The 21,365-nt window shown below is 27.5% G+C and overlaps 2 protein-coding genes and 1 long non-coding RNA gene across 18 annotated transcripts in view; 1 reads left to right on the top strand and 2 right to left on the bottom strand.

Annotated features, from left to right (window-relative positions):
• Window positions 1–5,906, bottom strand: part of LOC122514952 — a 58,100-nt gene extending 52,194 nt beyond the window's left edge. For 10 of the 11 annotated variants that reach the window (XR_006303166.1, XR_006303158.1, XR_006303159.1 and 7 more), the window contains exons 1-2: window positions 5,636–5,906; window positions 1,562–1,699 (exon numbers count right to left, since the gene is read on the bottom strand). This is a non-coding gene — a long non-coding RNA (uncharacterized LOC122514952). Of the gene's footprint in view, window positions 1–1,334; window positions 1,700–5,635 lie in introns of those variants that run through there. The other variant, XR_006303157.1, reaches the window with a different exon arrangement.
• On the top strand, window positions 679–8,178 carry LOC122514939 (leucine-rich repeat-containing protein 20). Of its 2 annotated transcripts, none has more exons than XM_043632087.1 (4): window positions 679–1,237; window positions 7,226–7,369; window positions 7,614–7,781; window positions 7,962–8,178. In XM_043632087.1, the coding sequence occupies exons 1-4, from the start codon at window positions 1,081–1,083 to the stop codon at window positions 8,123–8,125; spliced, it is 633 nt and encodes a 210-aa protein (XP_043488022.1). In that variant the 5' UTR covers window positions 679–1,080; the 3' UTR covers window positions 8,126–8,178. The 2 variants fall into 2 exon arrangements, with proteins under 2 accessions (XP_043488022.1, XP_043488023.1); XM_043632088.1 differs by lacking the exon at window positions 679–1,237 and adding an exon at window positions 5,809–5,897.
• Window positions 8,179–11,836: 3,658 nt separating this feature from the next.
• LOC122514900 (formin-binding protein 1-like) overlaps window positions 11,837–21,365 on the bottom strand; it is a 61,144-nt gene continuing 51,615 nt past the window's right edge. The window contains exons 3-11 of one of the 5 annotated variants that reach the window (XM_043632028.1): window positions 20,010–20,072; window positions 18,547–18,853; window positions 18,302–18,448; window positions 17,779–18,135; window positions 15,916–15,945; window positions 14,143–14,450; window positions 13,849–14,040; window positions 13,512–13,648; window positions 11,837–13,424 (exon numbers count right to left, since the gene is read on the bottom strand). In XM_043632028.1, coding sequence (XP_043487963.1) covers window positions 13,267–13,424; window positions 13,512–13,648; window positions 13,849–14,040; window positions 14,143–14,450; window positions 15,916–15,945; window positions 17,779–18,135; window positions 18,302–18,448; window positions 18,547–18,853; window positions 20,010–20,072 — 1,699 coding nt within the window. In that variant the 3' untranslated portion in view covers window positions 11,837–13,266. Of the gene's footprint in view, window positions 13,425–13,511; window positions 13,649–13,848; window positions 14,041–14,142; window positions 14,451–15,915; window positions 15,946–17,778; window positions 18,136–18,301; window positions 18,449–18,546; window positions 18,854–19,984; window positions 20,073–21,365 lie in introns of those variants that run through there. The other 4 variants (XM_043632031.1, XM_043632029.1, XM_043632033.1 and 1 more) reach the window with 4 other exon arrangements.

Genomic DNA, 21,365 nt, shown 5'->3' with positions numbered 1-21,365 from the left:
AATAAAAATTGATTAAAATGATAAAAACAATTTAAGGTTAAAAATGATATAATTATTTTCAATAATTATAAACAAAATAATAATTTATAATAATAAATGTTATCTTCTCATGAAAAAAAAAATAGAAAAAAATAATATAATTGTTGACACCAATAAAATAATGTACGCACAAAGAAAAGATCACTGAGCTTCCTGAGACCGCAATTTATCCTCCGAATGAAGGTGGCCTTGAAAAAGAAAAAAGAAAAAAGATAAAGATAAAGAAGAAGAAGAAGAAAAAAAATAAAAGTGTAGAATATGATTCGTAGAAAAGGTGAGGCCACTTTTGACAGGTTGCATCGTCCGAGTTGTTTCTGAATCTACGTAAGTACTCCCTACAGCTGTTTTCAAACAAAGAGGAAGAAGGAAAGAGTGAGAGAGAAAGAGAGAGGGGAGAAAAACAGAAGTGTGTGAGAGAAAGAGAGAGAGAGACATAACCTGAACAAAGTAGTAGTAGTCAGCTGATTCAAAATGCATCCTCCTGGTGGGAGAAGAGTCAGAGAAGGCTTAAATAGCACCGTATGCTTAAACGCAGGTTAGTGCAAAGACAACGTTCGTTTAATATTGCTGATTAGAAATAATTTAGTATTTTTGATTGTCAACAATAAGGAAGATAAAGAAAACATATACTGTGCATGTTATTATTCATATAAGGTGTCGTCCAATCAAGTTTTTCCATTTAAATATAATATAGAAAATAAATTTGAAATAATCGACCAATGACATCTTCCATTCGTTCATACGATTTTCTATTGGTCGACGGTGATTGAGATAATTTATTTGAAAAATAAACAAAAGAAAAATAGAAAACAATATTAGAATTGGTATATTAGATTTTTCAATTATAGGGGAAAATTATTATTAGTGTTGCGTTAATTGTTACATTGTTTTTGGAGTGAAAATATAAACAAATCGAAATAATTATATACACTATATATAATAAAACAAAATAAAAAATTAAAAAAATAAGAAAATAAATTAACAACGACGAAGATTTCGTTCGGATTTGTTTTGATAAAAAATAAAAAAAAACGGAAGAAGATGAGACCACCAGCGTATAATGCAGAAGAGGTACAAGAGATACCTCAAGAGCAAGGAGAAAGGAACGTGGCCATGGCTGTTTGCGTCCAATTGGCGGGTCGAGCGATTATTAGGGTAGTTTCAAGATGCGAAGAAGCTCAAGACAATTGTAATCTAGGTACGTCATAAGAATTATGATCTATCTTTGTATCACTCAACGATATTCGATAAGATAACACGACTAACTTTTTCTATATATACAAGCAAAAATATTCTTTTCCAATCAATTCTTTCATCAACGATCAATATTTTTCCTCTACTTTTGTTTTTATATCATTTCCAGCACGTTGCACTTTAATATTTAATTACACGTATATGCGTATATAATAAACGAATGTAACTATATACAATACCTTCATTTCCTGTTAATTTTTTTGTTTTTTTTGTTTAAAAAGAAAAAGAAGTAAAATTCGTTTTCCTATGTACATAATGTTGTCTTTACCTTATCCGTAAATCTAGATAGATCAGGAACCTTGATCAATGCCACGATCTACGTCTCTGATTCATACACTTGCCTCTTTACCTCCTATCCGTTATTTTCTTCTTTTTTTTTTTTTCTTGCGACGCATTAAACTTCCATCTGTAATTGCGTTATAAAAATGTCAATGTATTTTTTCGCATAATAAATAAATATACATTCGTTGATCTTTCTCTTTTATTTACATATATATGTTTATATATATATATATGTGTATATGTATATGTAAGTATATACAAGTACAGTTAGATTACATATAAAGAGAAAAGTTTCTAAACGGTTACGGGCGAAAGTTTTCCCGCGAGGAGAAAGAACATAACAAGAGAGCATCGATGCGTGCATTTAAACGATACAACTATAACAACCGTTTTTAGATCATCTTATAAATAATAATAATAATAATAATAATAATGTTAGTAACAAGATAAACCTTTGAAGAATATAGGAACCTACAATTTTCTTATTTAAAAATCAATTTCTTTTGTTTCTCGTAACTGATGAATTTTTGAAAATGCGCGGGATTTTTAAGAATGCGTACAGTCAATGAAATAAAAAGTGAAATGCTCGTTTGCGAATCGTTTTGTTGATATAACAACGTTTATAACAACAATAATATTATTATATAATAATAATAAATAAATTTTAAATAAAATTTAATAATTAATTAAAATTAAAAATTAAATCAAATTCAATAAATATTATTATATAAATTATAATATCGTTTATAACAACATAGATATATATATTATAATAATAATAATATCTGTGATACACACAAATATCAAGATAAGCCTTTGAATTCTCTTATTTATAAAATCACTTTCTTTGTTTCGTAACCGACAAATTTTTGAAAATACGCGGGACTTTTAAAAATACGTACGGTGAACGGAATAAAAAGTGAAATGCTCGTTCGCGAATCGTCTTGCTAGTACAACAGCATAGATAATAGACGGGATAAAGATCGAAACAATGATTACGTAACACCTTCGTCCGGTCTTTGTTTTCCCTCTTCCTCTTTCCCTCCCCCCAGCCCGCCCCCCACCCCTTTCCTCATCTTTTTTCCTTCATTTACCGCGACAGTAATTTTCTTCACGAAGGACGAGATCTCTTTTGCGAATAGCAAGTTACGATTCGAATCTATGGATCTATGCTCGCGAAAGGTCGATCTAGGAATAGTAAATAGTATGTTAGAGAGAGATAGAGATATACAAACGTTTCGCATGCCGGACGATTTAACCTTTTTAACTTGATCCCTTTTTTTATATGCACTTATATACAACAACAAATCACAGGAGTATTAAGTACCCATTACTGTAAATTTAAAACGATCAATATTTTTTTCTCGCAATACAATATTTTCAAATTTCTAATGCACGGAAATATATTTTTTAATAGGATTATTCAACTTTTCGATTGAGAGATATCAATTTGATTGGTGAAGATTTTTCGAAGACATTTTATATCGTTAGAGAAATATATTATATAATTTTTCTTTAAGGGGATAAAGATAGTTTAACGTTCAACAAAATAATCTATTTTTGAGAATTTTTTTTTATAAGAATATGGTAAGTGTATGGTAAAATTCGTATAAAAAATTTTAGTGTATAAATTTTCAATAACATTCACTAATTTTTCCATTTCAAGTTTACAATGTTTCGAAATGGTATACGATAAAAGTGAAATTTCTAATTTTCGATGTAAACTATCACGTAAAATTGTTCATAAAAAAAAAGAAGTTCGTTTACTTCGATAGATAATACAGTTATATAGTTTCTGTATAAATTTCAAGTAAATAGGTTATAAAATATGGTCATGAACTTGTCGGCCATTTTAAAAAATGTGCTTTTCATATATAAATATTGAAAATCGCACATAACCTGAACGTATTGCATGGAATCGGGTAAAAATATCTGAAATAGGCATTTAAAAATTTATCAATTCAATGACACTTTTTCCACAGTATTTCGAGACTCTTAGAAACAATTTAAATTAATAAAAAATGTCGATGTTTTGGAAAATTCTAGAATGATCTTTTACCCCTTAAATGATAAAACATTCATTTCGCAAAAATATTTGTACTTACGTAAGATATAATAAATATACAATTATTATTTTTTTAAGTATTATTATTCTGATTGACCCTCCTTTACATTTTATAATAATTTTCAGAAGATTAGGCATATTTCGGTGAAACCAATTTTCTTATCATTTATGTCAAATTTTACATAACCTTTAATAAAATGCTATTTTGCAATAAAATTTATATCAATTTAAAGGAATTTTTAAACATTCAACATTACAAGTAAATATTTATTGTTTAAAATTTACAGGGGGTTGGAGGGGTACGATTATTCCTGTGTCTTACTACTGTATATACAAGGTGTTCTGTAATTCTGATTTTACGTGAAAAATTAAATCGAAAATGTGTAGAGTAAAATTTGTTTGCATAAAGATTTGTTTTCGAGAAAAATATGATTGAAAATTTGTCGACTTTATTTTGTTGTACTAATTCAAGGTCATCGAAATGTCAATACTTTACGAGAAATTAGACATTTGATACATTTGGTACGTTACGTTATTTTTAGTGGTACAATTTTTACACAAATTATTACAATAAATGTTTAAAAAAATATATTTTAATATTGTAAAAAATTTTATTTACGAATATAATTAAGTAATATCAATTTAAAATGTTTTATTCTTTGATTATAAACATAATTATACACTACATTTGGGATATATTGATTTTTAATCGGGAAATACTTATATAATGGTAAAAAAATTTGAACAATTTGAGAACCCCTGCTTTACAGGGTGATTCTTGGAACTAGGATAGGTCACTAATCATTATTAAATAAAAATAGAAAAAAATGATAGCGGAAAAAATCACGTATGCCATAATACGTCCTAATTTCCTATGATTTTATTTTTTATGTGGATGCACTTGATAAGTGCAATTGTACTTTATTCTTCAATACAAACCAATGTTTTTGGCAAAATGTCTAATATTTCGTAAAGTATTGACATTTCGATGACCTTAAGTTAATACTTTTATACGCAAAATAATAAAAGGGATCGATCTGTTAAAAATACAGAATTGTATTAAAAAATTAGATCGAAAAATGTTCAAAATAATTAAATATAATTAACTAAATAATATAATAAATTAATTAAATATAACGAAACCTTATATGAACAAATTTTATTCTACATTTTCAATTTAATTTTTTACGTAGAATCTGTCTGCGTGTACCACCAATTACGGGACACCCTGTATATAATAGACTTTCTGTATATAAGGTTCATCATTTTGCAGAATTCAAATGGAAGCATTTAAGCATTCGTAAAATGATGGAAAATATAAATATCGCGTGGGTAGAATACCTTTAATGGAAGGGTAACCATAAAAGGTAACTTGCCGCCATGATACCTTTCTTATTTTATAGCAAAAAAATTCATTCCTCTATATATATATGGCAATTTTGTAGCGTTAAATCTAACACGACTATCTCATCGTGTTTTCTTACAATATATTTTACGTAGGTGTCTAACGTTCAATGACTTATCCAAGTTTCTATTTAAGAACTGATTGATCGTATTAAACAACTACCGATACTTTTCTTTTTTATAAATTATTCGATAATATTTCTCTTTCGAACGTAACACGATTCTAATATTTACTTACTTATTCATTCGTTATATCTAAGTAAGAAATATTTTTGTATTTTCCGTTTGAAAATAGAAATTTGAAAAAGCAGCAAATTAAACGGTCGGCCGCCATGACACTAATTCGCGGCAAATTTCAATTCAAAATGGCGCCATTATGCGACTACGTCACGAAGCTTAAAACAAAAGACTAAGAAAATTTTCGAGAAATATTTTAATCGTACGTTCAAAATCGTAATAATTTAATACATTTTCTTTTCTATTTTTTACTCGTCATTTGTATTGAAGAAAAAATAACCAAAGTTTATATATATATGCAATTTAATACGAAATAAAATTTAATTTGTAAAGATGTATGAAATAATAATTTACCCGTCGAAACGTAAAATGCAATTTTGATCTGCCAACGACATCTTCCGAACGGACGTTGTCAAGGACGAACGATGAACGAATCGAATAAATTTATTTCCGAAAGATCTTTACTAAAATAAATATTTCTCACGAATGTGTTTCCCAAGATATTCGAGAACTTTTCATCGTTGAACCTGTAGTTAGTCGGTTTCAAACAAAATGGCGAACGCTGTGACAAAAGTGATATTGCGATGCGAAGAAGCACAGGAGACCGAAAATTTGGGTATGGCAAAGGAGGTTTCTTTTTTTTTCTTTTTTACATTTCAATATACTTTTTTTTATCTTTATTATCGATTTTTTTCTTTTTTTTTCTAACATTTTCTACGTTTTATTACGATCAAATGAAAGCTTCTTGTGTAACGTAGTCGTACTTTCGATCGAACTAAATTTATCCGTTACTTACTTCACGTTACAATCGTTGTTAGGGCGCGCTTTTTGAAATTTGCCCGAATTACTTGTATACTAATTTGAATGATTTATTCGCATTTGTTTTTTTTTTTAAATATATAAATATGTATATATATACAGTGAGTCATAAAAGTATTTTTACCCCCCCCCTTCTTGTCAATTTTAAACAATAAATATCTATTTACTTGTAATGCAATATTTCAAAATTTTTATACACAAAAATATATTTTAAGATTATTCAACTAATTATTATTAATTTATTGATTATTCAATTTAATTATTATTAATTAATTATTATTTATTATTGATTATTTAATTAATATAAATTTCATTACAAAAGATTATTTTATTATAAGAAAAGTTAGATTTGATACAAATTATGAGAAAATTAGTCTCATTAGAGTATGCCTAATCTCAAAATTATTATAAAATGTAAAAAAAATCATGCACAAATTAGAAAAATATTGATTTTATTTTGTATTAATTCTTACGTAAATAGAAAGACATTCGCAAGATCAATTTTCTTATCATTTATATCAAATAATATTTCTCTAACAATAATAAATGTTATTTCGCAATCAAATTTAAATCAATTTATAAAAATTTAATAATAATCAATATTAATTTCTGTATAAAAGAATTTTGAAACGTTGCATTAGAAGTAAATATTTATTATTCCTTAAAATTAATAATAAGGGTGAGAACGTATACTTCATGACTAATTGTATATAAAAACGATCGAGTATTATTGTTTAATTATGACGAGTTAGTATAATATTAAAGATTATCTCAACTTGATATTCATAATGTATAATATTCTGTGAATTGTGTAAAAATAACAAATTTTCAAGTTTTGTACAGGTGCATTGAACGATGCCATATGGCAAGTATCCAATTAGAGAAGTTTAGGTATAGTCGTGTAGCACCAAATATATGCGTTTTACACTTAGAATACGTTTATTTCGTAATCGTTCCAGACGGTACCTCTCTTCCGTACTTGGATTAAGAAAATCGAGCAAGAGAAAGCGTAAAGCCGTCGTAATTCGATGCTCAATTCATTTTCAATGAGATCTCAACGTTTACATTGCCGAGAAAGAGATACACACGCAATATTATATTATTTTCTTTTTTATTATTTTTCAGATTTGTCCGAATGCCAGTTAATGCAAGTACCAGATGCAGTTTATCATTTGATGCGACACACAGAATTGAAAAGATGCGATTTATCTGGCAACGTTATAACAAAAATTCCACCCAAATTTGCAGTGAAATTTTCCCTCATCACTGGTTAGTAGCAACGATAAATATTCTTAACTTGTTAAATGTCATGTTGGTTCCTACCAACCGACTTTAGACTTTCCATCCAAGCCAAGTCGGTCACCAACAACCGATATTCTTATTTTTTTTCTACAGCTAACAAATCATCATGGTCTAAGTGGAAAACTTAACCCAGGAGGCTTGGTTGGCACTTAACGCTGCTAAAATTTAAGCGAATGATTAATAAAGGTTTTTTTCTTCCTTTTTTTTACAGAACTTAATTTAAGTCACAATCAAATGAGCAAACTGCCCGAAGAACTTGCCGAACTTCAAGCATTGGAAAGACTCAACATTTCGCATAATACTTTTATCGCTTTGCCACCCGTTACTTGTCGGATACCTCAACTTAAACGACTTCTTGCCAATAATAACTCCATCATCGGTAAGTCTTCAGGATACAGAAGAAGAATCTAAAACAATTATTGTTTGGTTAGTAAATAAGTTGGTATACTTATGCAAAAAGAACCTTGAGAGAGAGAGAGAAAGAGAGAGAGAAGTTAGAAAGATTATAATAAATGTGAGAAACAACTTTTTTTTAGTACTTTCCTATTTTATATTTCAGACATTGATGTTGAAAGAATCAAACATGCGCCAGCATTGGAATACATAGATTTGCAGGCAAATCCATTAACGCCGAGGATGCACGATCTTCTGGGTACCTTGACTCGTATTAGAGTGGAATTAACACCGCGACAAGTAGAAGATTGGGAAGATTTGACTATCTGAAACTAATTTTTAGTCTGATGAAAAAAAAGAAGAAAGAAAGCAAGAAAGCAAGAAAGAAAGAGACATTAACTAATTGTTCAAAGAATGAGTCAGCCGTTAGCTCTTTCACTTTTTATGAATAAGCATTAACGGCGCAACCTTCTCGGTTGAGATTCGTTTAAGACTGCAAGACACAATCCCCTTGCATAGTTTAAGAATTAAACAAATATTTTGTACAGCGATATTATACATTTTGACTGACGGCAAGCAAATATGCAAGCGACTGTATTATATACATATTATTATCGATCGATATCTATTTTAAAATATGCACATTTGTAACTTTTCAATTATTCTGATCTCGTTTTTTTTTCGAGATATCTTTGATTATATTTCCGATTCGCATTTATTCGAATTGGGAAAATCGATTGCTCTTCTTCTTAATAGTTTTGCTTCTTAGATTTAGTTTTTTATCTACTTATATGTCTCTTCGATGTATTCTTATTTTGATAAGCCGCTAACAAAATTTCTAAAGTTATTATTACTTTAATCTGACTAATTTTCTTCTCGGATATATATAAGAAGAAGTCAAATTTATCTTCGTTTACTTCATTTTATGTATTTTCAGGACTACGTTAACAGTATACGACTGCCAATCTTGCGATTAATCGATTTCTGACAATAATATTCATTTTATTATTTTAATCAAAGGAAAAAGTAACGAATCTTTCTCTTAGCATTTTTTATATATACAGGGTGTCCCGTTTTTTCCGCTAAATATTACCAACATATTCTACGTGCAAATATAAGACAAAAATTTCATATAATATAGACCTTTAATTTATTAAAAAGTTATAATCAAAAGTATGAAATTATTAAGAATTGGCGTATCAATAATAGTTAAGATATAAGATTATCGATATAATTTATAGAAATGAAGGAAAATGAATATGAAATGAATAATACAATAAATTCTATTTTCCATAGATATCAGTTCTACATTCATAATAAAGGACAGTATTTTAAAATGAAATTATAATTGATTTCAATCTGTATAATATCAATCAACGACACCAGTTAATTATTATTTCACATTTACGTTTACAAATTTTATATAAAACATTTAAGGTACATTTTTGTCTTATTTTTTGCTTATCAAATATGTTCGTAACGTTCAACGGAAAAAAACTAGGACACCCTGTATTTATATATATATATATATACATATATGTATATAAAAATAAAAATAAAGCAAAGATTGTCTGTAGATAACGAATGTAATATTAAAAAAATCGTCTCTGCTATTATTTATACTTATAATTGTATAAAAAAAAAGAAAAAAAGAAGAAAAAAAAGAAAAAAAAAGAAGAAATTAATCTACAAATGTACGTTCGTGTACACGAAGCACACGCATGTAATACAAAATTGTAAATCTAACATCCTACTATAAACGTATTGTTTAATCTAGTCAACAATTCATGGGAAGTTGCAATAATGTTGTATTAAAAGAAATAAGTAAAAAAAAAAAAAGAGAAAGATTAGATGGAAAGAGAATTCTCTTCTCTTTCGCTTTCTCTTAATCAATAAATAAATTGAAAATAATAAATAAAAGAAAATTTAAGAGAAATTTAACGCTACCTTGATCTTTATTGACATCGAAGCATGTCATATCAGAATACGCATACATACATACACATTATACATATGCATACATATATACCCACACTAGTTTCCTCTCTCTTTCTGTGTCGTAGTTATTTTTTTTTTTCGAACAATAATAATAATAATAATAATAATAATAATAATAATAATAATAATAATAATAATAATAATAATAATAATAATAATAATAATAATAGTAATGATAATAGTAATAATCATAATAATTAATAATTAATAATCTACGACCATAATCAATATATAACACTGTTGTGTGTGAGTAATATGTCTTCGCATTTCAATATATAAATTGGAGAGTCATATTTAATTCTCGACACATATGTAATAGTAGACGTATGCTATAGTCATTATACAACACGTGTAAATGATTTATATCGGTTTAGTACCTATATTTTCTTATTAACATATAAAATAATAATAATAATAATAATAATAATAATAATAATAATAATAATAATAATATTAATAATATTAATATAATAATATAATAATAATAATAAAAAGTGTATTTTGAGTCGCAGAGTTAATTATCTACAATACTTGTTCATCGATATAAAATCACAAAAAATATACATTACAAAAAAAAAGAATAATAATAATAATAATAATTAAAACAATAATTAGTTAATAATAATAAAAAAAAAATGTTACTCTCTATCTCTCTCTCGCAGATCCATCCATTCTCTCAATCTCTTTCACTCTCGCAAGAAATACTGTCTCGCTAATTGATAATAATAAATTTTTTTGTTTTTTGTTGGTTTTTTTTTTTCTTTTCCTTTTAATTTTTTCAACGTTATGCGATAATAAATAATTTCGTTAAACCGCAATATCGAAGAAAAAAATGCATGACACGTGCGTACTAGGAGAGTTTGTACATACACGTTAAATATATATATATATTTATTTATTATATATACAGGGTGTCTCCAGATTTTTCTAATCAAACTTTGAGAATTTATTCTATTAATTGAAATAAGGAAAATATATGTCATATAAAGTTTCTTTAGAAACGCTTTATTCCAAAATTATTACAAATAAACATGATACCATACTAAACAATATTCTTGATATTCATTCAACTCTGTTTGTTTCATTAATAAATTTCTAGTGGATTTTCAATGGATTTTTCCTTTGCATAATATGAAAGGTCAAATGTATTTAACTTTCTATTTCAAAATATTATTCTCATACGTGAATCTTGAAATATTTCAAAAGTATATTTGAAACAACTCGGCATGATTGTTACTGCGACATCACTCGGAATAAGAAATCAATGCATTAAAATACCAAAACTATTTTCCGATGAAGAATAAACTAATATTCATTACGTAAATGAGGTTGCATAATAGAAATTCTTAAGCGATCATACAACAGTATCAGCGTAAACAAATTTCCCTATAACTTTGGTTTCTAAACAAACTTCATACATTATTTTCCTTATTTCAATTAATAAAATAAGCTCCCAAAGTTTGACCGGGTAAACCTGAGACACTCTGTATATAATAATTAAAAAGATTTCATTCTCATTGAATCGAACAAAATCTTGATTTAGGTGCTGTTTGTGTATATACGTGACTAAAGAGGACAGGAGAAAGGAGAGAAAGATAAAAGGTTCATTTAAAAACCTTTCATTAATTTCAGTGCTTGCATATTTCATTATATACCGAAAGCTACGCTTTGAGATAATCGAATATATATATATATATATGTATGTACATATACATTAATACGCGAGAATATTATTATTAAACTACCTGACGTGATTTTTGTATTTGTTTGTATTTAAGAATCACGTTTAGAAATAGGACGATATTCTATATAGGCTTCCTGCTATATTAAGCAGCACAAAGTAGGAACTACTTCCAATTTTATAAATCAACGAAATGAAAACACTTGTTTTTTTTTCTAATGAAATTTCATAGAAATTGTTTTCATTTCAATGAATCGAATTTTTATCTTTATTGGAAGTTACTCCTTCTTTTTCTTCGTAATCTGGCACTCTCCCATACTCGTGTACCCCATTCGTTCTCTCTCTCTCTCTCTCTCTCTCTCTTTTATTTCCACGGAATATTATGTACAGAAATCTATACCCTAACTAATTCACACTCAGACATATTTGTTTTTTATTTTTTTTTTTTTATTATTTTTTCTAAAGAAACATTTTTTTTTGTTTTATTATTATTATTAATATTATTATTATTAAAAGAAGACTCGCTCCGGACTGACTTTCTCGTATACATTCAAGAATATTATCAGAGTGCTTTTTTTTTTATTTATTTATTTTTAAAGCAATGAATAAAAAATAAATATTAGGGTTACTTAAAAATTTGAATAATTGATCTGAATATTTTCTTCTAATTAAGAATCAATAATATCAATATTTTTTTTTGTACAAAAGGATCAAAGAGGTAATGTGTAAATGAAGAAATTTCAAATCTATGCCAAGATAGAAAGAAAATGTGAATACAAATCAGTCTTCTAGTTCTCTTGGCATTTTTTTTTTTTTTATTTTTTTTACGAGACTGTCCTTGAGCGTAGTCCGATAGAAATTTTTAATAATCAATTTCGTAAAAAAAAAGAAAGTTAAATTCGCAGAACAATTGTTCTATGTAAAATGAAGCAAAGGATTGGGGCAGATGGGAAGGGAGAGGGAGAGGGAAAGGGAGGAAAGGGAATGGGAGTAAATTTCTATATAATAAGATATTTACTTTCTTCAATAGAGTCACAAATTTCTGTTACTTGTGCGTCATCTAAAGCTAAACTGCACATAATTTTGTTCTGTTTTATTATTTTGTGACCGTCAAAAATTCGACGATTCATTCGTCTTCTTGAAATCCATAGGCGATACAAGAATGATTAAGTGTACTTTGGAAGCTTCAAGTTCAGTGCGATTGAATCCTATTGTATATAACGATAAGAACATAAAATTGTATACAAGTTAAAATCCATCCCAGATAGAAGTACATATTTCAATATGGGAAAAGCTTTGTTCCTTGGTTACATTAATAACAAAGCACAATTTTCTTTCATTATTTTTGTTCGGTCTTTGTTCTCTTTAGAAATAAAAGAAATTAAATTAAGCGAATGGCGTTGGACATAGTTTACCATTATCATCATAGTCATCGTAATTGTCATAGTCATAGTCATAGTCGCAGTCATAGTCACAGTCATAGGCATAGTCATCTTCATCGTCATCGTCGTCATCATCATATTGTTGGTAGTTTTCTAAACTTGACAATATTAGCACGCGTCAATATCAAATGGTTAAAAAACTTTCCTAATTAAAAATAGAAAGAGATCGATAAGCCTAGTGCCAATAATGAAGCCAACGCGCTTATAACACTCGAACGAATAACTTCATCGAGCAAAACTTGAAGAAACCTTGGCCTTAGAGTTCAAAAGTTTCGCATTGAACTGTAACGCTGGATCAATCGTTGCGCTTATGAAGTTAGATATCTCATTTAATGACCTAAAAGGAGCGGCTATGTGTTGTAGAGATGACACTCTATGTATGATGTCGGTACAAATCCTTCGATTGGTTGAGAAATACGACGGACTCGCGTCCATCCATCACCCTGGTCTAATTCGATCATATACAATTCTTCTCCATCGTACATTGGTATAGAACCTTCGCTAGTGGCTACAAATTATTATAATATTATATAATTTTTTATTTTTAATCCTGATTTCTTATATCTTTTCAAATATCATTAATATATATGCTTACCGTCAAATGGGTAAAGTGCTCTACAGGTCCCTAATGGTGGCTGCGCATCTATTTCATCTACGTAATATTCTTCTCCTCCACTACCGGGAAGCGACGTTCTTGATTCTCCAAGACCAGATTCCGGGCTATTCGTGGAACTGTGCATCAGTACCGTAAAGCAAAACCTTGTCTATTGGTCTAGACAAATATTCTCTTCTCTACTCTTTCAATTTATTATGAATCTTTTTTTGTTTGTTTGTTTTTCTTATTTCTTTTCTTATCCAAATAACAAAGCAACTACCTTTCTATACTATTACTGAATTTGTTGGGTAAATAAAATTGTTACACCGATACTTACCCGTGGCTAGGTTGAGGAGTACCTGGTGCACTCTTTTTATGAACCGGCTGATTCGCATTTGCATTACTAACACTAGAATCAGAAGCTGATCTCGACAGACTTTCTTCGCCTCCCGAATGACTGGATCTTCTTGAACTTAATGGCCTTGTCGCTGAACCATTACTTGTTGGCTTTCGTTGTACTTGACTTGGACTAAAAGAACATAATTATTAAATCATGTTTTCATATCATCATTTGATTTCATATCATCGTATGATGATCCTATTCTCAGGTTGGTAGAATCTGTTGTCCTACCTGGATAAACTAACACCAGCGCGCATAGCTTCTTCCAAATATCCTTGAAATTTCGTCAATTCTGCACCAAGTTTGTCCAATTTATTGCTGGATTGATTCAATTGGCCTTCTATACTCATCGGATCACCCAATGCTGGATTTTGTTCATATACGCCTTTCATCTTCATTAAACCATCCCTTGCTGCTGTTTCTTGTTGAATCTTCGCTTGAATTTCATCGAGTTTTTGCTGCAATCTTTTTTTCCGTTGATTTGGAGGTAAATCACTGCAGTCCTCCTTCGCGCCATCACCGTAACCAGGCACGTTGTTCTGAAATGTTCCAATTTCTATAATTCCAAAATTCGATGACCAAACTATAGAGTGAAATGGAGGACTATATGAGAAAAAAGCATATATCACAAATGCAACACATTATGCATCAATCCTGTTATTTAATAAAACATAAATAAATATATTTTACTAAGCTTTTATATTATACAGGATGTTACCGGGGTTAAATCGTTATAGTTTAGAGATATGAATTTAGAACTTTAAAATAAATTTAAATTTAAATTTCATTGGTTTTTATCTTGTCCAGAAAATAAAATTATTCAAATAGGTGTCTTAGGATGATTGGACTGGTTAAAAAAATAAAGAAGAAGATTTTTTAAACCATCCAATCTTCCTATAAGACACCTAATTTAATAATTTAAATTTAAATTTTTCCTAATTAAGTATACTCGTAAATTCTTTCTTCGAGAAATATTTACTACTATAGTTGTAGAAATTATTGTTAGTAATGAAATTTTCAAATTTTGAAATTTTCATTGAAATAATTCAAAAATTTATTACGTATATTATTAAAGAAAATTGTTACATTTATTACTAAAAATAATTGCAATTATTATATATATTATACTCAAAATGATTATATTCAGCTTGAATCTTGGATAAATATCTTTCGAAGGAAACACTTGCAAGCATACTTCTAGAAAACAAATGTATTTGTTTTCGGGTTCTAAATTTACATCTAAATGTTTGGCGATTTAATCCAGGTACACCTTGTATACAGAGTATTTGAGCTTTTTTCATAGAAATTATGCGAACACAGATTTTATGCTCAGAAATAAGAAAAAGGTGTTATATAAACATAGATCATTTGAAGCTTTATTCAAAATTTATAAAATAAATGGTAAAAGTATTTAAATGTGTTGTTCAAAATGTTGCCAACATATGCGAATACAATAGTACGCTATTTATGACATGGCGAATTTTTTTGTAAGATTTCTATTAATTTCTGCAACTGCATCCCTAATTCATTTAACCACAACATCAAGTTTAACTATCTCAGTTGCGTAAACTTTTAGATTCTTCAGAAGTAGCCAAGTTATCATTCAAAGAAGAATACGTTGAATCACTCCAAGATAGTAAACAACATACGTCGAGCCACTAAAACATCATCTTTGAGTAAAACATTGAAACAATTTGACCATTTCTGTTATAACTTTTGGATAAAATTTTAAATGATCTATATTCATAAATCATTTTTTTTTTTCTTATTTTTGAGCTTAGAATACACTCGCAACGTGTATAGGAAAAAATCTCAGACACCCTCTATATTTAACTAATAATGCTAGTAACTAGAAAAATAAAAATAAAAAGAAAATAAAAAAACATATGAGAGAATTAAAGAAAAGAAATGATTTATACAAAATACAATGGTTTCAAAGGAATGAATATAAGGGGAACGTTTACTCTAACAAATAATGAGCATTTTGTATTGAGAAGGACAGACCTTTAAAGCTATGCACACCTCGATCAACTTCTGTTGTTCGCATGAAACAAATTCGAAAAGCGTTTCATTCAGCACTTTAATGGGGAAGTAGTATTTTCAATGATTTTATGTAGAGTACGAATTCGAACAAATGGTACAAAGGGTACAAAGGGTTTTGCAGTCTTCATTTACAATTTTTAACAACATTCGTTGATCCATCGAATTTGTACTCTCTAATATAAGACATTCGTAATGATAAACAAACTCACGATTACAGTTGTAAAGTGCAGGATTTGTTAATATTGCAAAGTGACGGACGATCAAGCCATCTACAGTGTACTTACTAAATACGATAATATCCAAATTCATAGCCCATGGAAGATTGGAAACAAGAGAGACCACAGGCAGATCGAACCGTCCACCAAATTAATAAAATATACAGAAGAAAAAGAAGTTACATTCTCTTACCAGAAGTTAAAGCGACTAATATCATGTATACAGAGCGGTAAAAAAATAAGAAAAAAAAAGGGGGCCTGATATGTTACGGGCTTATAATATTTATCAAGCAGTATAAACAAAAATGTCTAATTAACGTAGGTTCTCCAAATCAATTCTTTCGATGTCAATTAAATTTTATTATTTATGTGCATTCGATATCGTAAGCGAGTTTCTTGACATTATATTGAATATACGTAGTGAATTTTGCTAAAAAAAAGCTACAATCTGTAAATATTCAAGCGTAAATTTGCACATTGTATGTTTGCGTCTACAAAATAATCTTATTTGATATTAGTAATAATTTTTACTTATTTTTGTAATAAACTTATCTCGACAACTTTTTTTTTGAACTAATTTCTAAGTAAATTCCTTTATGTACATTCAATACGTTGTCAAAAAATTTGCTTACGATAAAAAATAGTGAAAGTTAATTTACATTGGAAGAGTTTGATTTTAGGACCCATTATATTCGACATTTTTTGAAGTATTATAAACCCTTGAAATATCGGACTCTTTGTTTTACCATCTTGAATATGTTACCATTAAAATGTGAAATCTGTTAATTCATGAAAATATTGGCTATTATATGAAATAATTATAGCGACCAGGTAAAGTATGAAATAAGGCAGGATTACATACTACAACTAGATAATATATGAATCTACGAAATATGAATAGTTAAATTATTAAATTGATATTTGATCCATCTTGAAAATAATCTTTTATTTCTACAATGTTTGTAGTTATCCGTTCTTATCTCTTCGCATTACCTATTGTTATTTCATATAATATCTAGTTATATTATAAAACAACTAATTAAAATGTATAATAAAATTCTTGTTACATGTTTTCTCTAAAACGCTTAATTATTTCACAAATTAACTGAATTAAACAACTTTAATGGTAACGTATATATACAAATTCATAATGAAAAGAATAAATAAACAATAAACGAAGCAAAAAATTAAACAAAAACAAAATATTCAGATTTGATGACGCTACAAAAGAAAAAAGAAGAAAGACAGAAAGAAAACAGAATGTACTTTGATTCATTAAAAAGAATCAAATTCACCGTAAATGCATGCTCCGCAGTGAAACAACAATGTGCATGATAAATTTACAAGCTTCTTTCTTTCTGATAATATCATATACAAATATATAAAAATACATATCTGTGATATAACTTAGAGTAAATAAAAATAAAAAAAAAAATAAAATAAAATAAAAAAAAGAAAAAAAGGTAAAAAAAATAATATACAACTATACAACATGCTTCATCATATTCCCCATAGCCCTTACGTTCCTGAGATATAATCTGCATTGATATATGGAACGAGGTTTTAATTAGTGATCAATAATATTCATTAGAAAAAAACAAATATTCACCTTATTGCTACTAAAAATTCCAAAAAGTCCAACTCTCTTTTTGATCTTTCCACCGGATACAGTTCCCTTTACCGTAAGATGATTATGTATTGGCTGCATCGCAGGTTGGGATAATTGACTGTTACTATCATACGTCTTGGCGACTGATAGATCTTCGAATGGAAAATCTCCTGGTGGTTGAAAACCACTTTTATACCGTTCGATAACTAATAACGTGTCTTCCTTCTCGTTTATTTCATTCGCTGCCTTTTCTATTCCGTCCAAACATTGAGCAATTATTGGTGCAACCGCGCGTTCTATTTCCACAGACTTGATCATATAATTTCGCATGTTCTTTATTCTCTTTTCATCTAATTCCTATCGAAATAAAATCATTAATATATAATTTTTATAATAGAGTAATATAATAATAAATAGAATAATTATTAGAATATTTTTTCAATTACAAATTATAATAATAATTATAGTTTATAATGTAAATTAATATATATAATATAATTAATAAAAATGATTAATAAAATACCTGTAGATGTTGAAATACTTCTGGCATAGATGTATGATAATGCAAGGTTTGCATGTCATTTGTTTTTTGTAACTGATTGGCGTACTCCGTTTTTGCTTCTTCGCTTTGTTGCGTTTTCAGAGTCATATTCATCCTCTGCTTTTCTACCTGTTTATATACATAATGTTTAATACCTTAGATAGAAGCAAAGTTAATAAAATAAAATAATAAATACAAATAAAAAGAAAACTCGCGTGTATGTATACCTCAGCTCTAGAAAGATTCAAATCGGCATCGGCTCTTTGATAATTTTCAACTGCTCTTTCCGCTTCTCGAAAAGCTTTCTCGTATGCTTTTCTAGCTCGTTCCAAATTACCAATTTGTCCAGCCAAAGCCGCCCTCAATCTGATACCCTCTTGCAAATACTTCTTACGATCTTCTTTGAAATCCTTCACGAGTATATTTAATTCCCGCAGTACTGTAGCTTGTAAATTTTCTGCGATAACTTCCCTCTGACCGGCTTGATCGTTCACTTCGTTTAATTCCATTTTGAAAGCCCGACATGGACTGTATCTATAAACAATAATTAATCGTTCAAATTGTTCTATTATTATGCAACAATATTATATACATGAAACAAAAAAATACATTTTATTGAAAAATAAAATTCACCCTTTCATATATTATTTAATAAAAGTAACAGCACACACACACATACCAAATTCGTATATTTCAGATATTTTTTGAAACTTTATACAGTAGTACATGGTTCATTAGGATAATACACTGCACTCTAGAAATAAGTGCAAATATACTCAACCGTTTCCAAGAATTTATTGAAGAAAGAAGTGTTTTACTATCGATTTTATTTATTTGTTTTTCTCATCCAATTTACATTTTATTTGTGTGTTTTTTTTTTGTATTCTAAGAAAAAAGAATAAAACTGTACGAATACGAAAGTAATTTGAATCTTATCTCTGTATTTTTTAATCTAAAAGAAAAAAAACAAGAAGGAAAGTAAGTACTGGAATTACAATTACATGATCACATCATAGATTATTAAATAAAAAAAAATTTAACTCAATCTTAACTTTAATACAAACTATTATTCTTGGAATATTTTTTACTCTATGTCAAATTCACGAATATTTTGAAACTTCTTTTACAATTGCAGATTCAATTTTTGGTTCAATTTTTTTTGTAAGTTGAATAAAACATATTGTATCAAAATGAAAATAAGAAAAAAAAAATACAAAAATACATAGAAATCAAATATATAAATCCTTAAATATATTGGAAACGATTGAATAATTGAATTCCTATTATTGGTATGAAGTGTATTACTCTAAACGATTCCTACAACTGTAATTAAAGTTTCAAAAATATCTGAACGAATCTGATATGTGTGTGTGAGTGTGAAGTTTTTGTTAAATAAAATAAATCTTGTTAATATGTTGTTATAAAAAAAAAAAGTAAGAAAATATATAACGAATACTTTGTTTTTTTAGCAATAACAATGTTAGGGTTTATATTGTACAAACGATCATTAAAGAATGCTTCTGTAACATCCAATAAAAGAAAGAAAAGAAAAAAAAAGGAAAAGAGGAAGAGAGGAAGAGAGGAAGAGAGAAGAAGATAAAGAGATAAAGAAAGAGATAGTCTCATAACGTGAACACGAAGAGAGTAGTATGCTCGTCTTCTTACGTGTCTAAGACTGCCTCGTACTCACTTATAATCCTCCTCCTCTTCTTTCTTCTTCGGTTCTTTTGGTTGATAACTCTTCACGAGACGTCTGTAAAGAGAAACGGAACAGTGTTATTGACTTGGATATATATATTATACTTGGATATAAACTTTAAAACGTAACTGATTGCTAGTATTTTGTTTAATAATCTATTATAAGTTCATAATAAGTATTATTAAAATGATCACTGGGTTTATATATTCTATTTGTATGTATTTATATTATATTTTATATATAATATAATATAATATATAGTAATATTAATAATATAATAATATTAATTAATTAATATATAATAATAATATAATATTAATATATATAAATATAAATATAAATAATAAATAGTAATATTAATAATAATTTTTAATAATAATCTATTGTAAGTTCATAATCAGTATTATTAAAATGATCAGGATTTATATTCTATTTGTATATATTTATATTATATTCTATATATATATATATATATAATATATAGTAATATTAATAATAATTTTTAATAATTTATTGTAAGTTCATAATCAGTATTATTAAAATAATCAGGGTTTATATTCTATTTGTATATATTTATATTATATTCTATATATTATATAATATATAGTAATATTAATAATAATTTTTAATAATCTATTATAAATTCATAATCAGTATTATTAAAATGATCATACTTTATATTCTATTTGATATTTTTATTATGTATTTTTTTAGAATCGTTAGAAAATTTGTTAGAAAATCGTATATTTTAATTCTAAAGAATTTGAAATATTTGATATCATTTGAATATATTTGCGAGTCTCAGGATTATTCGTACGAATTTTGTTAATCTAAAACAATCAATATTTTCTTGTAATACACAATATTCTACATTATTATATATAGAAATATATTTTAGAATCATTTAACTTTTAAATTGATGTCAATTTAATTGCAGATAAACAATGTGTTATTAGAAAAGTTTAATTGGTTTCGATAAAGTATACTTTATCGGCTCAAAAATATATAAAATGAAAATGAGGACTAACTAACAATAAGTACTACTTATAAAAATAATAATGAGTGGCTGAAAAGAAAGGGGTACGAGTGAGATTTTTTTGTTAATTTGTGGTAAGTGCATAACTGCAAACTAGATCCTAATTTTGTATGTATTAAGTGGTACATCTGAATTCTCATTATGCACTGTCATTTAGTAATAACTTTTTCATTTACTTACAGAAATTTGTTTTCTCTTTAGAAACAAAAGAACACGAGTGATTTTACAAAATAGAATTTACCAATAATTTATTTAAAGTAACAAACGAGTATAGAAAAACATTTTGAATATTATTAACAAAATTCCAATAT

Source organism: Polistes fuscatus, unplaced genomic scaffold (genome assembly GCF_010416935.1).
Source record: "Polistes fuscatus isolate 324 unplaced genomic scaffold, CU_Pfus_HIC Scaffold16, whole genome shotgun sequence".
Taxonomy (NCBI): Eukaryota; Metazoa; Arthropoda; class Insecta; order Hymenoptera; family Vespidae; genus Polistes; species Polistes fuscatus.
The sequence above is the reverse complement of the archived record's forward strand: the minus strand, read 5'-3'. Positions and strand labels throughout refer to the sequence as shown.